This window comes from Leopardus geoffroyi, chromosome C1 (genome assembly GCF_018350155.1).
Source record: "Leopardus geoffroyi isolate Oge1 chromosome C1, O.geoffroyi_Oge1_pat1.0, whole genome shotgun sequence".
Taxonomy (NCBI): Eukaryota; Metazoa; Chordata; class Mammalia; order Carnivora; family Felidae; genus Leopardus; species Leopardus geoffroyi.
Window position 1 is genome coordinate 5,364,939 of NC_059328.1, and position 18,895 is coordinate 5,383,833.

General features: G+C 49.5%; 2 protein-coding genes and 1 long non-coding RNA gene across 3 annotated transcripts in view; all 3 read left to right on the forward strand.

Annotated features, from left to right (window-relative positions):
• The first annotated feature begins 43 nt into the window (after positions 1 to 43).
• VAMP3 (vesicle associated membrane protein 3) lies at positions 44 to 9,954 on the forward strand. Its single transcript, XM_045475526.1, has 5 exons — positions 44 to 166; positions 2,344 to 2,425; positions 5,828 to 5,986; positions 6,773 to 6,824; positions 8,124 to 9,954. Coding segments are annotated over exons 1-5 (315 nt in total). The 5' UTR covers positions 44 to 164; the 3' UTR covers positions 8,144 to 9,954.
• Positions 6,831 to 7,819, forward strand: LOC123597131. The gene is made up of 2 exons (XR_006711976.1): positions 6,831 to 7,013; positions 7,257 to 7,819. It is a non-coding gene; the product is annotated as an uncharacterized LOC123597131 (long non-coding RNA).
• A 5,737-nt stretch (positions 9,955 to 15,691) lies between the features above and the next one.
• Positions 15,692 to 18,895, forward strand: part of PER3 (period circadian regulator 3) — a 62,142-nt gene continuing 58,938 nt past the window's right edge. Inside the window, exons 1-4 of the mRNA XM_045475533.1 lie at positions 15,692 to 15,831; positions 16,063 to 16,446; positions 16,872 to 17,020; positions 18,358 to 18,473. Of these exons, the coding sequence (XP_045331489.1) occupies positions 16,397 to 16,446; positions 16,872 to 17,020; positions 18,358 to 18,473 (315 nt within the window). The 5' untranslated portion in view covers positions 15,692 to 15,831; positions 16,063 to 16,396. The remainder of the gene's footprint in view (positions 15,832 to 16,062; positions 16,447 to 16,871; positions 17,021 to 18,357; positions 18,474 to 18,895) is intronic.

Below are 18,895 nucleotides of genomic sequence, written 5' to 3' on the forward strand. Positions count from 1 at the left end.
GCCCTTTCGGGTGGCCCCGCCCCCGTGACGCCCCGCCCCCTTCCGGCGCGCCCCTTCGCGGCCGCGGCCGGTGACGTCATCGGCCCCGCGCCTCCGCCCCGCCCGGCTCCCCGGCCTCCCGTCCCGCTGCGCCGCTCTGCCGACCGTCGCCCGCCGCCGCCAAAATGTGAGTGACGCGGCGGGACGCGGGGCGGCCTCGGGTCCCGGAGGGCGGCGGCCCGCGGCTGGGACCCTCCCCCGGCACGGTTCCCGCCGGCCGCCGCTCGGGCGTGAGCTCTCGCGGAAGCTCCCGAGGCCTAGGGGTGGGCGGCGGCCCCTGGGGTGCTGGCTGCCGGCGGGCCGACAGCCTCGCGGCCGTCGGGCGATCGCGGAAGGGACAGGGCGGGGTGGGGAAGCCAGGGGCTTCCCGGAGGTAGGAAACGCCCCCACCCCCGCCCCTACCGCAACCCCACCCCTTCTCCTTTTGCCTCACCCCCCGGCCTAAGGTCCCAGAGGGGATCGGTGGCCACTGCCTTACACCTGGAGCGCCTGCTCGCTGCCTGGTGCTGGGCTGGGCTCCGGAAGTTGCAAGGGAAGAGACCTCGGCCCTGTCTAGAGGCACCTATGATCAGAATGGACTCAGGGGCAGACCTGTGGACCTTCTCTGTTTAAGCAGAAGCTGTCTTGTTGTAGTGGCCCTTGAAAACGTGAAGTTTACCGTGGTAACACTGAGAGAAAACCGTCAAGAGTCACGAGGACGCCCTGTCCCCCTCCAACCTGTTCATTGCTCACCTACAGAGGAGCAAGGAATGGGTGCTTTCCCTGGGTTCCTTGTAGGAACTAAGGATCACCACAGGAGTGTACCTGGCTGAGGCTGCTGGGCCAGTAAATTACAGTGGTGAAGATCTAGATCCATAGAATTCTGTGGAACCTGGTCTAAAGACGGACTCCACCGCAGCCAGCTGCGTTGACTTTCGTAACCCCGCTTTATGCATCTGTAAAATGGGGTTAATAGTAGTACCTCCCTCAAAGATTCGTGAGAATTAAATGAGAAAACTCTTGGAGAAAACGTACCAGTACATGGCCCTTTGCGATTATCTATCAGACGAAACCATAAATAAATAAACTGTAAGGGCAGGCACGGCATCTACTGCATCCCTGGTCTTTGACACCTGGTAGGTATAAATAACTTGAATCAATGGATGCATCAGTAGCTCTTGTATGCGAGACATGTGCCAGGTGCTGTCTTGGACACAGGGACGAGACCTCTAAGGCACAGGAGTCCGTGATCTATTAGGAGAGCAAGACATTACTGATCACCTTTGAACAACATGGGTTTGAACTATACAGGTCCACTTACAGGTAGATTTTTCTCTGATAAATACAGTACGGGCTGTAAATGTATTTTCTCTTATGAGTTTCTTAACATTTTTTCTCTAGCTGACTTTATTATAAGAATACAGTATATGAGACACCTAACAAACAATATGTATTAATCAACCGTTTATGTTTCTGGTAAGGCCCCCGGTCAACAGCAGGCTGTTAGTAGTTAAACGTTTGGAGGAGTCAAAAGTTGCATGCAGATTTTCAACTGTGGAGGGGGCAGAAGAGGTCGGCGTCCCTTACCCCCACCTTGTTCAAGGGTCAACCGTGTGTGTGTGCGTGTGTGTGTGTGTGTGTATGTGTGTGTGTGTGAGAGAGAGAGAGAAATCAAAGTGTGACCAACCTAATAACGGAAGCAATGAGGAACTTCAAAGCCACAGTGGTCAAGAAAGATCTGGCTGGGGAGAAGTAAGGCCTTCAGCAAGGATTTTAAGAGAGGAGTACCTTTTAAGAGAGGAAGCACCACTTCACCTCATCTTTCCCACTCGCGCCACCCCTCCTACCTGCACCTCGCTGTTCCTGACCCTGTTTGTGTAAATACATTTTAAAGTGGCATTCTGTAACTGTTTAGAACTTTGAAAACCATTCTTACCGCAGTGAGAGAGCAGACGAGTACCGGCTGCATTTAAGTGGATGTGTGCCTTTAAACAATTATAAAAAAAAAAAAAAAAAAAAAAATTGGAAGGTTGAGTTTCCCTATTGTAGGATCCCTGATCTTAAGATCAGGTGCTTCAGTGATGCAGAGTAGATCTTATTAAACCTGCACTTTAGACCCCGGTCACTTTTAATATATGGATGAATCTTGAAGTTTATAGGGGAATTAGAAGATATGCCATTTAAACCTTTGTTTATTACTGTAGGAAGGATTTCTCTTTCTGCTTTAGTTCTACCAGTGAGGGTCTTGGAGTAATGTCTCCGTACATACAACAGTGTAATATTTGGAATAAAAATTTACTCACGCTGTGCCTTTACACATTTCAGGTCTACAGGTGCACCTGCAGGTTCGAGTGCTGCCTCTGGCAGTAACCGAAGACTTCAGCAGACACAAAATCAAGTGGATGAGGTATTGTTCTAAAATGTTGCCCACAGTGACTTTTAAACCAGCATGGGAACACTGGAAATAATTCTGTTTAGAAAAAGTATCAGAGGGGCGCCTGGGTGGCGCAGTCGGTTAAGCGTCCGACTTCAGCCAGGTCACGATCTCGCGGTCCGTGAGTTCGAGCCCCGCGTCGGGCTCTGGGCTGATGGCTCAGAGCCTGGAGCCTGTTTCCGATTCTGTGTCTCCCTCTCTCTCTGCCCCTCCCCCGTTCATGCTCTGTCTCTCTCTGTCCCAAAAATAAATAAACGTTGAAAAAAAAATTTAAAGGAAAAAAAAAGAAAAAGTATCAGAAAAGCATGAATGTAAAGGAAACTTCGACCGTTTCATAAATGTAACAAAAATGTGTCCCCTCCTATTCTGAAAGCTCTGAGCTAAGCTTCTGAGAAGTTAGTCTCCAGATGTCATGCTGGTTTCCCTGTGACTGAACCACATATCTAAACCACAGACACTCCTCCTGAGAACATTCCTCCAGGATCCACCTTAAAGATATATTTTGCTGCCATTAAAAAAAAAAAAAAAAAAAAAAGGAAAAAAAAGAACTACTTTATAAAATAGGGTAATAGAGTTTTAGATTGTTCAAGCCAAGACCAATCCCTCTTAGCAGATTTTTCATCAAAATGCTTCTTACGGTAGCCTAATTCGTTCCCAAGCTTGAGCAAGCCTCAAATTCAGTTCTGGTTGTCACCCATTCGTGTACAGAAGGCAGGTGCTAGCAACCTGCTCTAGCCCGACAAATCTGTATTTGTGGGCTTCTCAAGGCAGAGGACCCTCAGAGCATCTTTTGTTCTGCTCTGCGTTTGCAGACCCACAATGGAAGACTGTGTGAGATTCAGACTAGTATTTATGTGGCAATTCTGTATTTAGCTTTTTTAAAAAAAAAATTTTTTTAACGTTTATTTATTTTTGAGACAGAGAGAGACAGAGCATGAACGGGGGAGAGTGAGAGAGAGAGGGAGACACAGAATCGGAAACAGGCTCCAGGCTCTGAGCCGTCAGCACAGAGCCCGACGCGGGGCTCGAGCTCACGGACCGCGAAATCGTGACCTGAGCCGAAGTCGGCCGCTTTACCGACTGAGCCACCCAGGCGCCCCTGTATTTAGCTTTTTGAGGAACTACCAAACTTTCCACAGTGGCTGTACCATTTTGCATTCTCAACAGCAACATCCAGGGGTTCCTGCTTCTCCACATCCTCACCAACACTTGTTGTTTTCTGTTTTCCTGGAGTGTAGCTGTGCTAGTTAGTGAATATGGAAGTATTGCATTGTGATTTTGGTTTTCATTTCCTTAATGACCAATGATGTTGAATATCTTTTTATGTGCTCGTTGGCCATTTGTACACATTCTTTGTAGAAATGTCTATTCAAGTCTATTGGCCTGTTTTTTGATTGGGTAGTTTCTCGTTTTGTCGCTGGGTGGTAAGCGCTCTTCATATATTCTGGATATTACACCCTCTTTAGGTTAAAAATCATTTTAGGGTTAAATGATTTGCAAATATTTTCTTCCATTCTGTAGATTGTCTTTTCACAGCCTTGATAATGTCTTTTGATGCATAAAAGGTTTTAATTTTTATTAAGTTCAATTTATTTATTTTTGTTGTCGTTCTTGACTGGGTGTCAAATCTATAGCTGAATCTAAAGTTATGACGGGGGCGCCTGGGTGGCTCAGTCGGTTGAGCGTCTGACTTCGGCTCAGGTCGTGATCTCGCGGTCTGTGAGTTCAAGCCCCGCGTCGGGCTCTGCTGACAGCTCAGAGCCTGGAGCCTCCTTCAGGTGTATCTCCTCCTCTGTCTGCCCCCACCCCTCCACTCTTTGTCTCTGTCTCTGTCTCTCTCTCTCAAAAATAAATAAATTTTTTTTTTTTTTTAATTTTTTTTCAACGTTTATTTATTTTTGGGACAGAGAGAGACAGAGCATGAACGGGGGAGGGGCAGAGAGAGAGAGGGAGACACAGAATCGGAAACAGGCTCCAGGCTCCGAGCCATCAGCCCAGAGCCCGATGCGGGGCTCGAACTCACGGACCGCGAGATCGTGACCTGGCTGAAGTCGGGCGCTTAACCGACTGCGCCACCCAGGCGCCCCAAATAAACATTTTTAAAAAATAATAAAGTTATGACGATTTGCTCTTAGGTTTTCTTCTAAAAGCTTTATAGTTTTTAGCTCTCATATGTAGGTCATTCATCCATTTTGAGTTAATTTTTACATATAGGGCGAGGTATAGGGGTCCAACCTCATTGTTTTGCCTGTGGCTGTCCCATTATCCTAGTACCATTTGCTGAAGAGACTGTCCTTTTCCTCACTGAATGCTCTTGACAGCCTTGTCAAAAATCAATCAGCTGTAGATGTTTGGGTTGATTTCTGGATTCTCAGTTCTGTTCCATTGGTGTGCATGTCTGTCTTTATGCCAGAGGCACACACCTTGATTACTGTAACTTTGTTGTAAGGTTTTGAAATTGGAAAGTTGGAGTCCTCTAACATTTTCTTTTTCAGTATTGTTTTCAGCTATTCCGGTCCCTTGCAATTCCATAAAAATTTAAGGATCGGCTTTTCCATTTCTGGGAGGAGGTTGTAGGGGGGAGAAGGACAGTGGAATTTTCACACAGATTGTGTTGAATCTGTCTGCCTGTACATTGCTTTGAGGCATCTTGCCATCTTAACAATATTAAGTGTTCCTGTCTATGAACATGGAATGTCTTCCCTTATAAGTAGGTCTTTAATTTCTTTCAGCAGATCTTTTGCCTCCTCGGTTTGATTTATCCCCTAGGTATTTTATTCTTTTGGATGCTATTGTTTATGGAATTATTTTTTTAATTTCCTTTTTCTTTCTAGTAGATGGACACATTCTGATTTCTGGGTGTTGATCTTGTAACCTGAACACTTACCGAATGTGTTTATTAACTCTAGCAGTGTGTGGATGCTTTGGGATTTTCTGTATGTGGAATCGTCTGCAAATACAGATTTTATTTATTTCTTTCCAATTTGGATGTCTTTTTTTTCTTTTCTTGCCTAATTACTCTGGCCAAAACTTCCAGTACGGTGTTGAACAGCATTAGTGAAAGTGGGCATCCTTATCTTGTTTCGATCTTAGGGACAAGCTCTGTCTTTCACTTTCGTGTTGAGCATGGGTATTCATTGTGGGTTTTTCCATAAATGCCCTTTCTCTTGTTAGGGAAGTTCCCTTCTGTTCCTAGTTTGCTGAGTGTTTTTGTCGTGAAAGAGTGAGCACCGCCCCCCTCCCATTTATAAATGGAAGTTTGGCCCAAAGTAATAAAGTGCTGACCTGAAGGAAAACGCGCTGTTTACTTCACTGAGCCTTGTGTTTGTTCTTCCCTTCCTCTGTGTGTAACTCGGTGTGGTCACGTTCGTTCAGGTGGTGGACATCATGAGAGTCAACGTGGATAAGGTATTGGAAAGAGATCAGAAGCTCTCGGAATTAGATGATCGTGCAGACGCACTGCAGGCTGGAGCTTCCCAATTTGAAACAAGTGCCGCCAAGCTGAAGAGAAAATACTGGTGGAAGAATTGCAAGGTAACTTTCTTTTCACTGGTTTTTGCATTAAGTCACCCTCTGCAGTCTCAGAGGGGCAACTAAGGCTCCAAGTATGGGACTTCTGTGAATGTTGGAGGTGAGTTGGACGTCCCGTACATGGAAATTTGGATTGAGTCTGAGTCTAAGGCACTGACTGCCTGCCCTTTCCCTAGCCCCTCAGCTAGGAATTCTTCAGGTTCTGTGGCTGACCTTAAGAAGCACGTAGAACGGAAATGTCCAAAACCAATCGTAAACGGAAGCCGCTTTCAACCCCCCACCCCTGCATCGCCCTGAACACAGACTGGCCAGAGAGGGCTGGGGTCGGTGGTCAGTTGGCATGTGGTTGAGTGCATGGCTCCAGCGTGACGAGAAAGGGCAGCTGGCGAGCCAGTGTGCCCCGCAGGAGCGCGGAGAGCAGCCCCGCAAGGAGCGTAGCCCAGAGCAGATGTTCTGCAGCTACCAGGGCCCGGGTGGACCCCGCCCCCTTCCTGGGACAAAAGCGACGCTTCCGGACACACAGGACAAGTTAGCAGCCCTTCCTTACGTGAAGAACTTGTGTGCACAAAATAGATGCCTTTCTAGGGACCGCAGGCCATCTGACCGTCTTACAAAAAGCAGATAAATACCTTCATGCCCCGAGTGAGAACAGGAAGTTTAGGCTTTAAAAACTGTAAATGATTTCAAATTGTAGTGCACCTTAATTCCTCTGCCAGTGACTAGAATGTGATGCTCCTCAGTGAGCACGTTGACCTCTGTGTTTGAAATGTGAACTGGTCTGTTTCACAGATGTGGGCGATAGGGATTGTCGTCGTGGTCGTCATCATCATCATCATCATCGGTGAGTTCTCTGGCCTCAGCTCCTCGTTCGGGTCTTCTCTCTATGTTCACAGCTGACCTCACGTACCAGAACTCAGAGTAAAAGTTCCCTCAGAGCTGGTAGTGTACTCCAGAGATTTTCGTTTTCTTCAGTAAACGTTTTAGATACTTGAGTGTTGTTTCGTCAAAGTCCAAGATTTCTTATATAAACGTTGATCCTTTGGGGCGCCTGGGTGGCGCAGTCGGTTAAGCGTCCGACTTCAGCCAGGTCACGATCTCGCGGTCCGTGAGTTCGAGCCCCGCGTCGGGCTCTGGGCTGATGGCTCAGAGCCTGGAGCCTGCTTCCGATTCTGTGTCTCCCTCTCTCTCTGCCCCTCCCCTGTTCATGCTCTGTCTCTCTCTGTCCCAAAAATAAATAAACGTTGAAAAAAAAAAATTAAAAAAAAAAAAAAAGTTGATCCTTTGAAGTTAGAGAAAATGCATTCATTGTCACTGACCCACCCTGTAGGTCAGTGGTATCCTGTACCTCTGAGTACATTTTCTTTTTTTAATGCTTTATTTATTTTTGAGAGAGAGCACGCGCGCGTGCACGCATGAGCAGGGGAGGGACCGAGAGAGAGGGGACAGGATCCCAAGCGGGTCCCGCGCTGGCAGCAGCGAGCTGAGATGGTGACCTGAGCTGAAGTCGAACGCTGGGCCGCCTGAGCCCCCCCAGGGGCCCTCACCGACTACCTTTTCGTCTGATCCTTCCTTTTACAAGAAACAGTGTGGTCTGCTGATGAAAAGCATGACTGCCTGTTCCCCGCCATGGCTCCACTACTATCAGCTGTGCGGCCTTAGACAAATCGCTGAACGTCTCTGAACCGCCGTCTCCTCGTTTGTAAAGTGGGGATGATAATAGTACCTACCCCATATGTCTGTTACGAGGACACAACTGGCTGATACGTAAAAAGCGAATAGGATGGCGTCTGGCGTTTAGTGGTGCCAGCTGTGTAAGTAAAGAAATCCGTAGACACACCCACGTGCCCACAGAAGTATTACTAACTGGCATTGCTGTTGCTACTGTTGTATCTCATCCTGGAACAAGCCGTCGGGGTTTTTAGCCCCATCCGTGGGAACCATCTGCAAAAGCAATTCCTCCCATCCTTCCTTTTCCCAGTGGCCTCGGGCCCTCGGCACAGTTGTGGAGGAGCCCCCGGTGCGAAATCGGCCAGATTGATTTTCGCGTTTAGACCGCGACATGCAGGGTCAGTTCTGGGTTCGCCCCGAAACACTAAACTGCTGTTTCCTCTGCTCTTTTTCCGTCTCCCCTGCTTGTTAGTGTGGAACGTGTCCCCATGAAGAAACAGTGAAGCTGCGGCCTGCTGTTCGAGAAACCTCTTCAAGACGTTTGACTTAGAACCTGCTATACTCTCGAGCTCGCCTACTGTTCTGTCTAAAGTGAATATTTTCTGTTTGTTACTGTCAAGTTTCATTTCTGGGAAACGTGCCTTTGTTATCGTAAGCACTCCAAACTTGAAGTGCGGCCACCCGGCCCACACTTGGCCCGGCGCCTTCAGACTGCCGCGTGGCTGAGGAAGCGGACTTGAGTTCCAGAGTGTCGTAACCTGGAAGTCCCGCTGTGTGATTAATTGCCATTAATTTCAGTTAAGGGGATTCGTTCCCAGAGGCTCCCCCTGTCCCACGGCATCTTCAGAACCACATTTTAAACCTTCAGGTAATCAGAATTCCAGTTTGTGCCTTCCAGAAAGAACACTACTGCCTAACACAAATCTGTAACCGTAACAGGTTGTGCCTTACTTTGCTATTTTTCTGATCCTCTGTAAGAGAACTCTGTACTGTTTATAAGCACTACTGACCCTTGCGCCGTATTTAAAAATAAGATTCTGACCAAGAGTTTTTGCTCTTACCGTAGATACGAAGATGTTTACTTTCCTGTTACTGTTTTGTATCACTTGCTAAAAATGTTATTTTCATCAGAAATAATCGCCTCTCGAAAACATTTTTACGGAGCTGAGGCCATGACCAAAGTTTCTATTTTGCCAAAAAGTTAAATGCCAGTACAGCGTCCTCACGTCTGTTCCCGACAGATAAATTCAGAAAAGTGACAAATGGAACTTAAGGTGCCCTTCAGAATTAAAATGATAACATCACAGTGAACCTTCTACATCCTATCAGGCCTTTCTTGCCTTTGAGATGCTGTATGTGGTGCGGCTCCCGCCTGCACCCCGCGCCCCCGCCCTGATTGAGCATTTCTCCCAGAGGTTAGAGAAGGTTTAAGCTAGACTCCAACCATCTCCTACCCAGACGCCGATCTCTGTCTACCCAGAGGTTTGCAGATTGTCGGCTCTGGACTCCAGTAGGTTTCTAATAATTACGTGAGCAGCAACTTTATAGCCTTCGAGTGAGACCCATCTGTGAACTGGTCATTAGGTGGCCCCGTGCCCATAGACGATGGCTTTTTGGAGTTTGTTTCCTATTTTTATCCATATTCCACTTCCTAAATCTGTCTTCTAAATTATGCTTTCAGTGAGGCATCGGTCAAGGGTGGATGACTCTTCTCACGGAGAATAGCTAACCAGAGACACTTTCTTTTTTCGATGTCATAGACTGCACAAGATGCGGCTTTGGAAATAGCGTTGTCATCTGAGAGACTTGTGTATGTGAGACTCTCGTCATCAGGGTGTGTGGCTTAAGGATGGGAATTTAGGTAGGAATGACAACAGGCAAGGAGGGGCTGAGGGAGAAATACAGAGGGATCAACACTCTGGCCCGCTGTTACGGAGGATTCTAAAATTCCTGTTCACGTGCTAGCGTGTGACTTGCAAAGCAACAACAGTTGAGGTGTGCAGGAACACGGGCTCCATTTCTTTAAGATCTGTTCCCCTGACATCACTGAAGTGATGCAGTGTTGAGGACACCCCGGCTGGGAGAAGGAAGCAGCGGTCAGCGTCGGGACATTGGCTCGCCCTCGGCTCAGGGTCCCTGGCCGTGTCTGACTCTGAAACCTTGGTGCTCCCTCCTTGCCTGATGCCCAGTCCCATGTAACCCGCCGGCTCCTGCATTAACCCAGGGGCGCCTCGCTTGTATCTGTGCATTTGGCTGGGAACTTGCCCACTATTATGAGCTGAATAAACTGTTTATAAACTTGATTCTGGTACCTGTGTGCTTGTAGGATAGCTGCGCCCTGGTCCAGGTCTTCCCAGCGGCGTTCCTTGCTGCCGCCCCCACCTCTCACCTCCTGGTCCCCAGCCCTTCCCCGTCCCCTAGTGCACAGAAGCGAACCCCTCCTCTCGTGAGCAGTATAGGACGCGAGTGAGGAACTGACTTTTCCACGGTTACCGAAATGGTCAGGATCCGGCTTTTGACTTTCTTAAATCTGTCATCTTTAAAGAGTGATGTGCAGGGCGCCTGGGTGGCTCGGTCGGTTAAGCATCTGACTCTTTTTTTTTTTTTTTTTTCAACGTTTATTTATTTTTGGGACAGAGAGAGACAGAGCATGAACGGGGGAGGGTCAGAGAGAGAGGGAGACACAGAATCGGAAACAGGCTCCAGGCTCTGAGCCATCAGCCCAGAGCCTGACGCGGGGCTCGAACTCACGGACCGCGAGATCGTGACCTGGCTGAAGTCGGACGCTTAACCGACTGCGCCACCCAGGCGCCCCCAGCATCTGACTCTTGATTTCAGCTCAGGTCACGATCTCACGGTTCGTGAGTTCGAGCCCCGAGTCAGCCTCCACCCTGGCAGCTCAGAGCCTGCTTGGGATTCTGTCTCTCCCACTCTCTCTATCCTTCCTGCATGCATGCTCTCTCTCTTTCAAAAATAAATAAATAAACTTAAAAAAAAAATAGTGGTATCCAGGCTGGCCGTGTATATGGGAGAATAGATAGCCACCTATAGGACACAGGGGTAGCTAGTACGCAGATGGGTGACAGACTTCTCCAAACACGTGGCTCGTTTTGACTCTGCATATCCTTCCCCTTGAAAACACTTTCACTCTTAATCTACAATCCCTAGGGAACAATATAAAATGGGTGGAAGTAGCCTTTGCTTATGTTTACAATAAAATGCCAGTTTCCGATGAAATCCTATTGCAAGAGAAGACATTGACTTCTTCCCAATGCCTTGGATAGATGGTCACTGCTTTTCTTGTCTGACCTACTATTATGTCCCAGGAAAGCACTAACAGTAGAATTGTGCTGTTTGTTCAGGACCTTTATATAATGAAATCTGTATGAATTTGGGTGCCATTTTCAAGATTTTGAAGGAAAATCTACCATCAATGGGCCCTTCTCTACCCCTCCTTAATGTCAGGATTCCTTAGCCAGCTGGATCCCCCTCAGCCAACTTCTCTCTCCATCCTACTTCTCTCCCTGGGCAATCTTACCTATTCCCACATCTCTATCCATTAGTGTCCTGATGATTCCCGGCCTGGTACACACAGGCCTCTCAAACTCAAGGTGGACCAGACAGAATCAAGCATTCCCCTGCCTCACGCCCCTCCTCTTGCCATTAACAGTGTCTGTTCCAGAGAATGGCACCACCGTCCTTCCAGGGTCCACACTAGACAAGTCCACTGGACTTGCTGATATATATAAATATATATATACATATATGTATATGTATATATATATTTGAGAGAGAGAGCGTGAGCAGGGGAAGAGCAGAGAGAATGGGGGACAGAGGATCCCAAGCAAGCTCCGTGCTGACAGCTTAAAGCCCAACGCGGGACCTCGAACTCACGAACTGGGAGATCACGACATGAGCCGAAGTCAGGCGCTCAACTGACTGAGCCACCCAGGTGCCCCTGGACTTGCTGATATTTTCGATCACCACACAGGTCACTCAGAATGTGCTGCAGGTGTGCTGTATAACAAACATTATAGATAAAAATCTCAACGGCTTAGAGTTCTTTCCTCACTCAGGGTACACGTCCAATGCCAGGCAGCAGGAAGCCCCTATCATCAGCGGCTCGGGGAGGGGCTTCCTGTAAACATTCGTTTCTGGTTCACTGTGTATCGCTGCGGCAGGAAGGGAACATCAGGGATTGCGCACTGGCTCTCCAAGCCTCTGTCTGGAAGTGGGGCTGACAGCTCTGCTCACGTTTTACTGGCCGGAGCAGGTCACATGACCATGCCTAACCTCAGAGGGGGCAGAGAACACGTGTCACCGGAAGGATAAATGCAACGTGTTTATGAACATTTGCCTTCCTGGTGGCAATTGATTTCAGTCAAAGAATGGAGCAAACTCCTCTTGTCTCATAACTATTTTCTTTTTTTTTTTTTTTTTCAACATTTATTTATTTTTGGGACAGAGAGAGACAGAGCATGAACAGGGGAGGGGCAGAGAGAGAGGGAGACACAGAATCGGAAACAGGCTCCAGGCTCTGAGCCATCAGCCCAGAGCCCGACGCGGGGCTCGAACTCACGGACCGCGAGATCGTGACCTGGCTGAAGTCGGACGCTCAACCGACTGCGCCACCCAGGCGCCCCTCATAACTATTTTCTAATGAGTGATGAATCCTACATGATAAAGTCTGTATTGCATCACTAACAAAATGTTTCTTAAAGTATGGTGACTTTTTTTTTTTAATTGGTTTTGAGTGAGGATTGTTGCTTTAAAATTAACCAAACTGTTGTGCATTTAAAAATAGCATCCTTGGGGCGCCTGGCTGGCTCAGTCGGTGGAGCGTGTGACTTGATCTCGGGGTTGTGAGGTCAAGCCCCACAATGGGTGTAGAGATTACTTTAAAAAAAATTTAACAATGAAAAAATAGCATCCTTATTTGCAACTGAGCTGCTTTTCAGGCAAGCAGAAAATTCAATCTGTGAAACTACAATGCACTAGATAAACCAATTATGGCATAGTTATTGGAAAATAACTGATTTTTTTTCTCATCCTTTTTTTAAAATATAATTTATTGACAAATTGGTTTCCACACAATACCCAGTGCTCATCCCAACAGGTGCCCTCCTCAGTACCCATCGCCCACTTTCCCCTCTCCACCACCCTCCCTCAACCCTCAGTTTGTTCTCATCCTTTAAATAGCAAGCTAAGTGCATTTCAAAATCTACTTGTCTTTATGCCCACAAGACCATGGACAATCCCCTTAACGCAGGTGCCTGCCTGTGGATTCCGAGCCTAAAGGAAGCCTCCCCTCCAGCAACTCCCTGTTGTCTGCAGCTTTCTCCTGCTTCTCCCCTTCTTGCTCCTAACCGAATAGCCCTGTCAGCCCCTAATCGTGATCCCCACATCCCTCCCTTCGAACAACACTTGCCTATAGCCCCACACAGCAAAATCCCTCCCCAACGGCTCCCTGTTGTCACTGCCTCACACTGTCCTTTTCCTCCAGCCAACACTACTGAGACATCTTTAACCAAGGTCACCGACTTGGTGAAACACAACAGGAAAGCCTCAGCCCTTGTCTTACCGAGTCACGAGCATTTGATACAGTTGCTAGCTCTCTCCCTGAAATAGTTTATCTAGTGTCCACGACCCAACATTCTTCTGCTTTTCTTCCAACCCCATCTATGGTTCCTTGTTCTTCGCTTGGCTCTCTCTCTTTTTTTTAACTTTTTTTTTTAAGTTTGTTTATTTTCGAGAGAGAGACACACAGAGAGAATCCCAAGCAGGCTTTGCACTGTCAGCGCAGAGCCTGACACGGGGCTCCAACTCACAAACCATGAGATCATGACCTGAGCCGAAATCAAGAGTCAGAGCCAGACGCTCAACCGACTGAGCCACCCAGACGTCCCTTCACTTGGTGTTCTGCTCGGCCTCTGATCTCCATGTGCCCCCGGTCTTGGCCACTGGCCCTTTTCTTGCTGTCTGCACCATTTCCCACATGACTGTAAGCACCATAGGGCTCTTGCCTCTCCCAAATCTCCATCCTCGCTTTTCCCTTAAGTTCCAGGCTGGGAGATCCACTCGTCCATCTGACAATCCCACCTGCCTGTGTCATGTACATCTCAGACATAACATGTGGGAAACGAGTCTCCATTCTCCCTTCATCAAAACTTGCCATCCCCAGACTTGTCCATCTAAGTTGATGACCCATGAAATAGAGCAGTGCTTAAACCAAAGACCCAGGAGTCACCCTGGATCACGCTCTCTTCTCACAACATACATTCAACTCCTTGGCAAGTTTCTGTGCCCTAAACGCACCCCACGTCCGATGGCTCCTGTCACCATCCCTACTGGTGCCACCCTAGTCTGAGCCGTCCTCAGCCTCTTCTCGTAATTAACAGCTTCCTGTTACCTGCTTCCTGTGTGGCATTCTGGTTGATACAGATCACTATTTTGCTTAAACTCCTCCCCTTCCCACTACCATTAGAAGAAAATCCAAGTTGTGTTCCCGAACTATAATCCGGCTCTTCCTAACTTGCTGACCTCCCCTCACACCATTCCTCCTCCCTCTGTCTATTCTCCAGGCAAATTATATTGCCTTTCTGTTCCTTAACAGCACGCGTGCTGTCAGGGCTTCAGCAGGTGCATTCTGCTCCCTCCCCCTCCCCCATACACAAACTCAGGTTTCAGTTCACCTTCTCAGAGAGGCTTCCCTAGTCACCAGGATAATGTGTCTCTTGCCTCCTTCACCCTCCATCCCTGTCCCAGCCACACTTCATCCCATTAGCTCGTTTCCTGTTCTACACAGTACTTTCCACTTTCTGACCCCCATGGACTTGCTCCTGTTTTACGCCTTCATAAAATGTAGGCACCCTGAATGGCAGGGACTTGTGCCACCAGGCGTTCTCAGGGACCGGGATCATCCCCGCCTAAATAATCCACTCAATAAATGTGCTTTCGAAAGCAGTTTGACAAAAACACGAGAGGACAGTGAGATCTGCCATCATCTGGGAAAATGAGGTGGATTATCCAATACATGATATAAACAATTGCCACACTTCACTCCCCGCCCCCGTTTCTATACAATTCCTTTCATTCATCCAATAAACACTGAAGATTTTTGATGTGCCAGGCACTGGAGAGGGGCGGAGCTCTGCCCTTGGGCTGAGTTAACACACATTCTAAAAAAACCATCAGACTGGTATTTTTAAAAAGGGTTTCTCTGCACCTTCCTTTTCTGACAGTGTTTTTTACATACACTTGTCCTCCCCCAGTTGCCAAATCAACCTGTCACCTAAAGAAGACCGGGGCAACGTGTGAAGTCCGTCGTCAAAATTCCGTTTCTGAAAAACGGCTTTGATCTTCCGGAGGGCTGCTTTACCGCCCGGGTCCTCCGAGCCTCAAGAGCTGAAGGGCGAGAAAGCAGGAAGGCTGAGCAAAACGCAAATAAGGGAACCCGAGAAGGCGCGAAAAAGGCTCGGACGACGAGAGCCTTCTACCCGCGCCCGGGTCGGGGTGGGGGTGAGGGTGGGGGTGGGGGTGGGGCCCGGGGGTGGGGCCCGCCCCGCCCCGCCCCGCCCCCCAGGACTGTCCCCGACCCGGGCCCGCGCCGCCTCGGCCACCTGCGCGCCCGACCGCCTGCCGGAACACCCGGCCCTCACGTGGAGGCCGGCCCACCCCACCCGGATCCCGCCCTCTCGTGATTGGCGGCTCGAGCGCCCTATCCCTGCCGCGCTGGCTCCAGCCGCCCCGCTGTTCTTTCCCTCCCACCCCACCTCCCCGCCCCGGTGCCGTGAAAGGGGCGGAGCGCTCGACTCTCCCGGCCCGGGCTCCACCCTCTGAGGGCTCCTCCTCCGCTGCCTACGCGCCCGCCTTCCGGATTGGCCGAGCACCGCCCACCACCCGAACACCGGCGTTACGTAAAGGGCGTCGGCGCCTTTTCCCCGCCCACTCGCCTCGGGTTATGTAACCGGAGCGCCCCGGCCGAGGCCCCGCCCCCGGGCCAATGGAGGCCCGCACAGCTGGCCGCGGCGGCCAATCGCGCGGCTGGGGGGCGGGGCCGCTTCACGTGGCGCGCAGGGGGCGTCGGCGCCGGCGGCCGCCCCGCACGCGGCGGGCCTTGGGAAGGTTTGCTGCCCGGCCCCGCGCCGGGCGAGCGGTGGCGGCAGCGGCTGCGGCAGCAGGTGAGTGCTCTGCCGGGGCCGGGAAGTCTTCCCCGAGGCCGCCCTGTGCCGTTGGGCCGGCGGCCGGGCGGTGCCGGGCCGGGAACCTGGGGGTCCGCAACTTTGCGCGGGAAGTTTCCCTGCCCGGGTCCGGTTTCTGCGGAGCCGTCGGCGCCGAGGGGCCTCCTGCAGTCCGGCTCCCGCAGCAGGCCGCCCGTTTCCCTGGACACTCGTGCCCTGTGTCGCCCCCAGGCTGCCTCCTGGAGCGGGGCCGTCGCAGACTGCATGGAGACCCCGCCGAGAAGACTTCCTCCAGGTGAGCGGGGGTCGGTGGGTGCCGGCTCCCGGTGACTTGGAGCTTTCCCTGCGGCGACCGCACGAGCCGAGATGGGGAATCCAGGTCTGCCGCTGCCCGCAGAGTGAGCGGCAGGCAACGGACTGAGGGCTGCCCCGCAAAAGATGGACCCCTGTGAAGATCTAGAAAGGTCCAGCCATAAGTCTCTGGACTCCAGGGAGACCGGGCCTCCGGAACTTGAAGGACCACGGGCCTGCGACCCTGAGGCCCTGGGGGAAAGGACACGAGGAGATGTGGAGCCAGAAGTACCACCTGCAGAGCCCACGCGCGGAGAGCAGCAAGAGGTGACACACCGTGATTCTTGCGTCGTTGTTCCTCGGGGAAGGAGGGCTGAAACCCTTGTATTCCTTTGTTTGTGAGCCTAGGAGAAAGTTTAGGGGGATACTGGACGACTCCGGATGAAACACGTTGGGAAACTGAAGAATTCCCGAAGAGAACCACACCTATACCAGGAGTGGTTAAGGATTTAGCTGGAGTGGGGGCTCAAGTGGGAATGAGAAAGAACAGAGAATATTTGAGGATCACCCCCTTGTTTCTTGGGCCGGGATCCCACACCTGTCAAACCAGAAACAGACCCATGAACTAAATGAGTTGATCCGTAGTGAGCACTTCGAATGTTGCTGGGCACCTCGCATGCCGTGCAGTGAACTGACTTTGGCTGTTCTTGTCATCCAAAGCGTGAGTTGAGTTTTGTTTTTTAGTCTTCCGGTGAATGGCAAAATCGAAACAGAGTTTCCGAAGAGCTTATGATGGTTGTCCAAGAAATGAAAAAATATTTCCCATCAGAGAGACCCAATAAGCCGAGCACTCTAGATGCCCTCAACTATGCCCTTCGTTGTGTACACAGTGTGCAAGGTAAAACGAGCCGGAGGGAAAGTCCAGTGGTGCAAGCACATCGTTTTGCTCATAAACCTCAGCCGAGCAGGAAGAGTTCAGTGTGGTTCTAGTCCCTGGAATGTTTTGAGCTTTTTATGGTGCTGGATGGGTGAGGAGGAAGTCTACACTGATTCTAGTAGCGTGGTAGGTGTGCAAATTAGGAACATCAGGAGAAGGAACCTTTTTTGTGTAATGGTTTAGGAACTGCTGTTTAGTGCCCGTGCCATATTTTGTGATTTGCTGCCGGAGAGTACACTTGGGCACATTTTAAAGACTCACTTTGAAAAAGATGTTTTTTAATGTTAATTTATTTTTGACAGAATGAGAGAGACAGAGCATGAGCAGGGGAGGGGCAGAGAGGGAGACACACAGAATCGGAAGCCAGCTCCAGGCTCCGAGCTGTCAGCACAGAGCCTGATGTGGGGCTCGAACCCTCAAACCGTGAAACCATGACTTGAGCCGAAGTCGGACGCTGAACCGACTGAGCCACCCAGGCGCCCCTGAAGACTCACTTTTTAAAGAATCATTGTCTTCTGGGGTGCCTGGGTGGCTCAGTCGGTCCAGCATCTGACTTCGGCTCAGGTCATGCTCTCACGGTTTGTGGGTTTGAGCCCCGCGTCAGGCTCTGTCTGTGCTGATAGCTCGGAGCCTGGAGCCTGCTTCAGATTCTGTGTCTCCCCCCCTCTTTCTGCCCCTCCCATGCTCATGCTCTCTCTCTGTCTCTCAATAATAAATAAAAGTTAAAACTACTTTCTGTGAAACATTAAAAAAAAAATCATTGTCTTCTAAGGTTATTGGGGAAAAAATACATTTGAGAAAATGCAATTCCCCATTCGCTGTCATCCACATACTGTTCCGGTGCCTTCACGATATATCAGGAATCTACCAAATTAAAAATGAACAATTACAAACACCTTTTCCTTTTTATCTCTGACTTTTCGTTTGCAGGGATTTCATAAAGTACACATTTTCATTAGCATAAATCTCTGCGACTTCGTGTAGGACACACAGTTCTTGAGTACTGACGTAATGTTTCTGCCATAAACATGTCACATGTATGTGTTCGAAATTTTTGGTTTTAGTACCTTCAATGGGTCCTGCTCCTCGCAATGTGGAACATCAAAAAATCCTGAAACTCCAAGGCTTAGGTTTGTACAACTGTCAGTATTTTAGGTGCAGATGATGCTGTGGTTTTGAGGAAAACACGCTGAGGTGTCCTCATCCTGAAAAACGAGCCAACTTGAACGGTAGTGAAACTTCCTTCCTGCAGATACTGTTGTCACTGGACTGCCTCTTTATTTTCTTGTGTTTCTTAGCAAACATTGAGTTTTTCCAGATTCTCCATCCAGATGGAGCACCTCGAGCAGGTGTGACCACGTACAGCCTTGAGGAACTGAGCACGGTTGCTTCAGAACACGCTTCCAAAAACACAGTAAGGATTCCCAAGTTTTGCCGTATCAACCAGGGTGATTTTTCCTAACGACTTTATCTAGATGTAGATTTTTAAACCTAATAATTTGGAGTTGCAGAAACCACAATTTGAGGCTAGAAAGCAGATTACCATGGAGGTGTTGTGTAGTATACGGCCCTCGCCAGAGCGTGGACCTAAAACCAGGAGGCAGCATGCGAGCGGTGGTTCTCTGTGCTTTGGTTCTCAGGTGCCCCAACATCCTGAGCTTCCCTGAGTTTTCTGGGATTAAGAGGAAAAAAATAAACTGCAGAGCGGTTGCCCTCATTTTATTCTAAGCCCCGAATTGTTAATTTGTATTTATAACATTTTTAGTTCCAATACCTACTACTTTAAGTTGTAACAGCTGGATTTTATAGGTCAGTTGAGATGCTGTCATTTTTTTG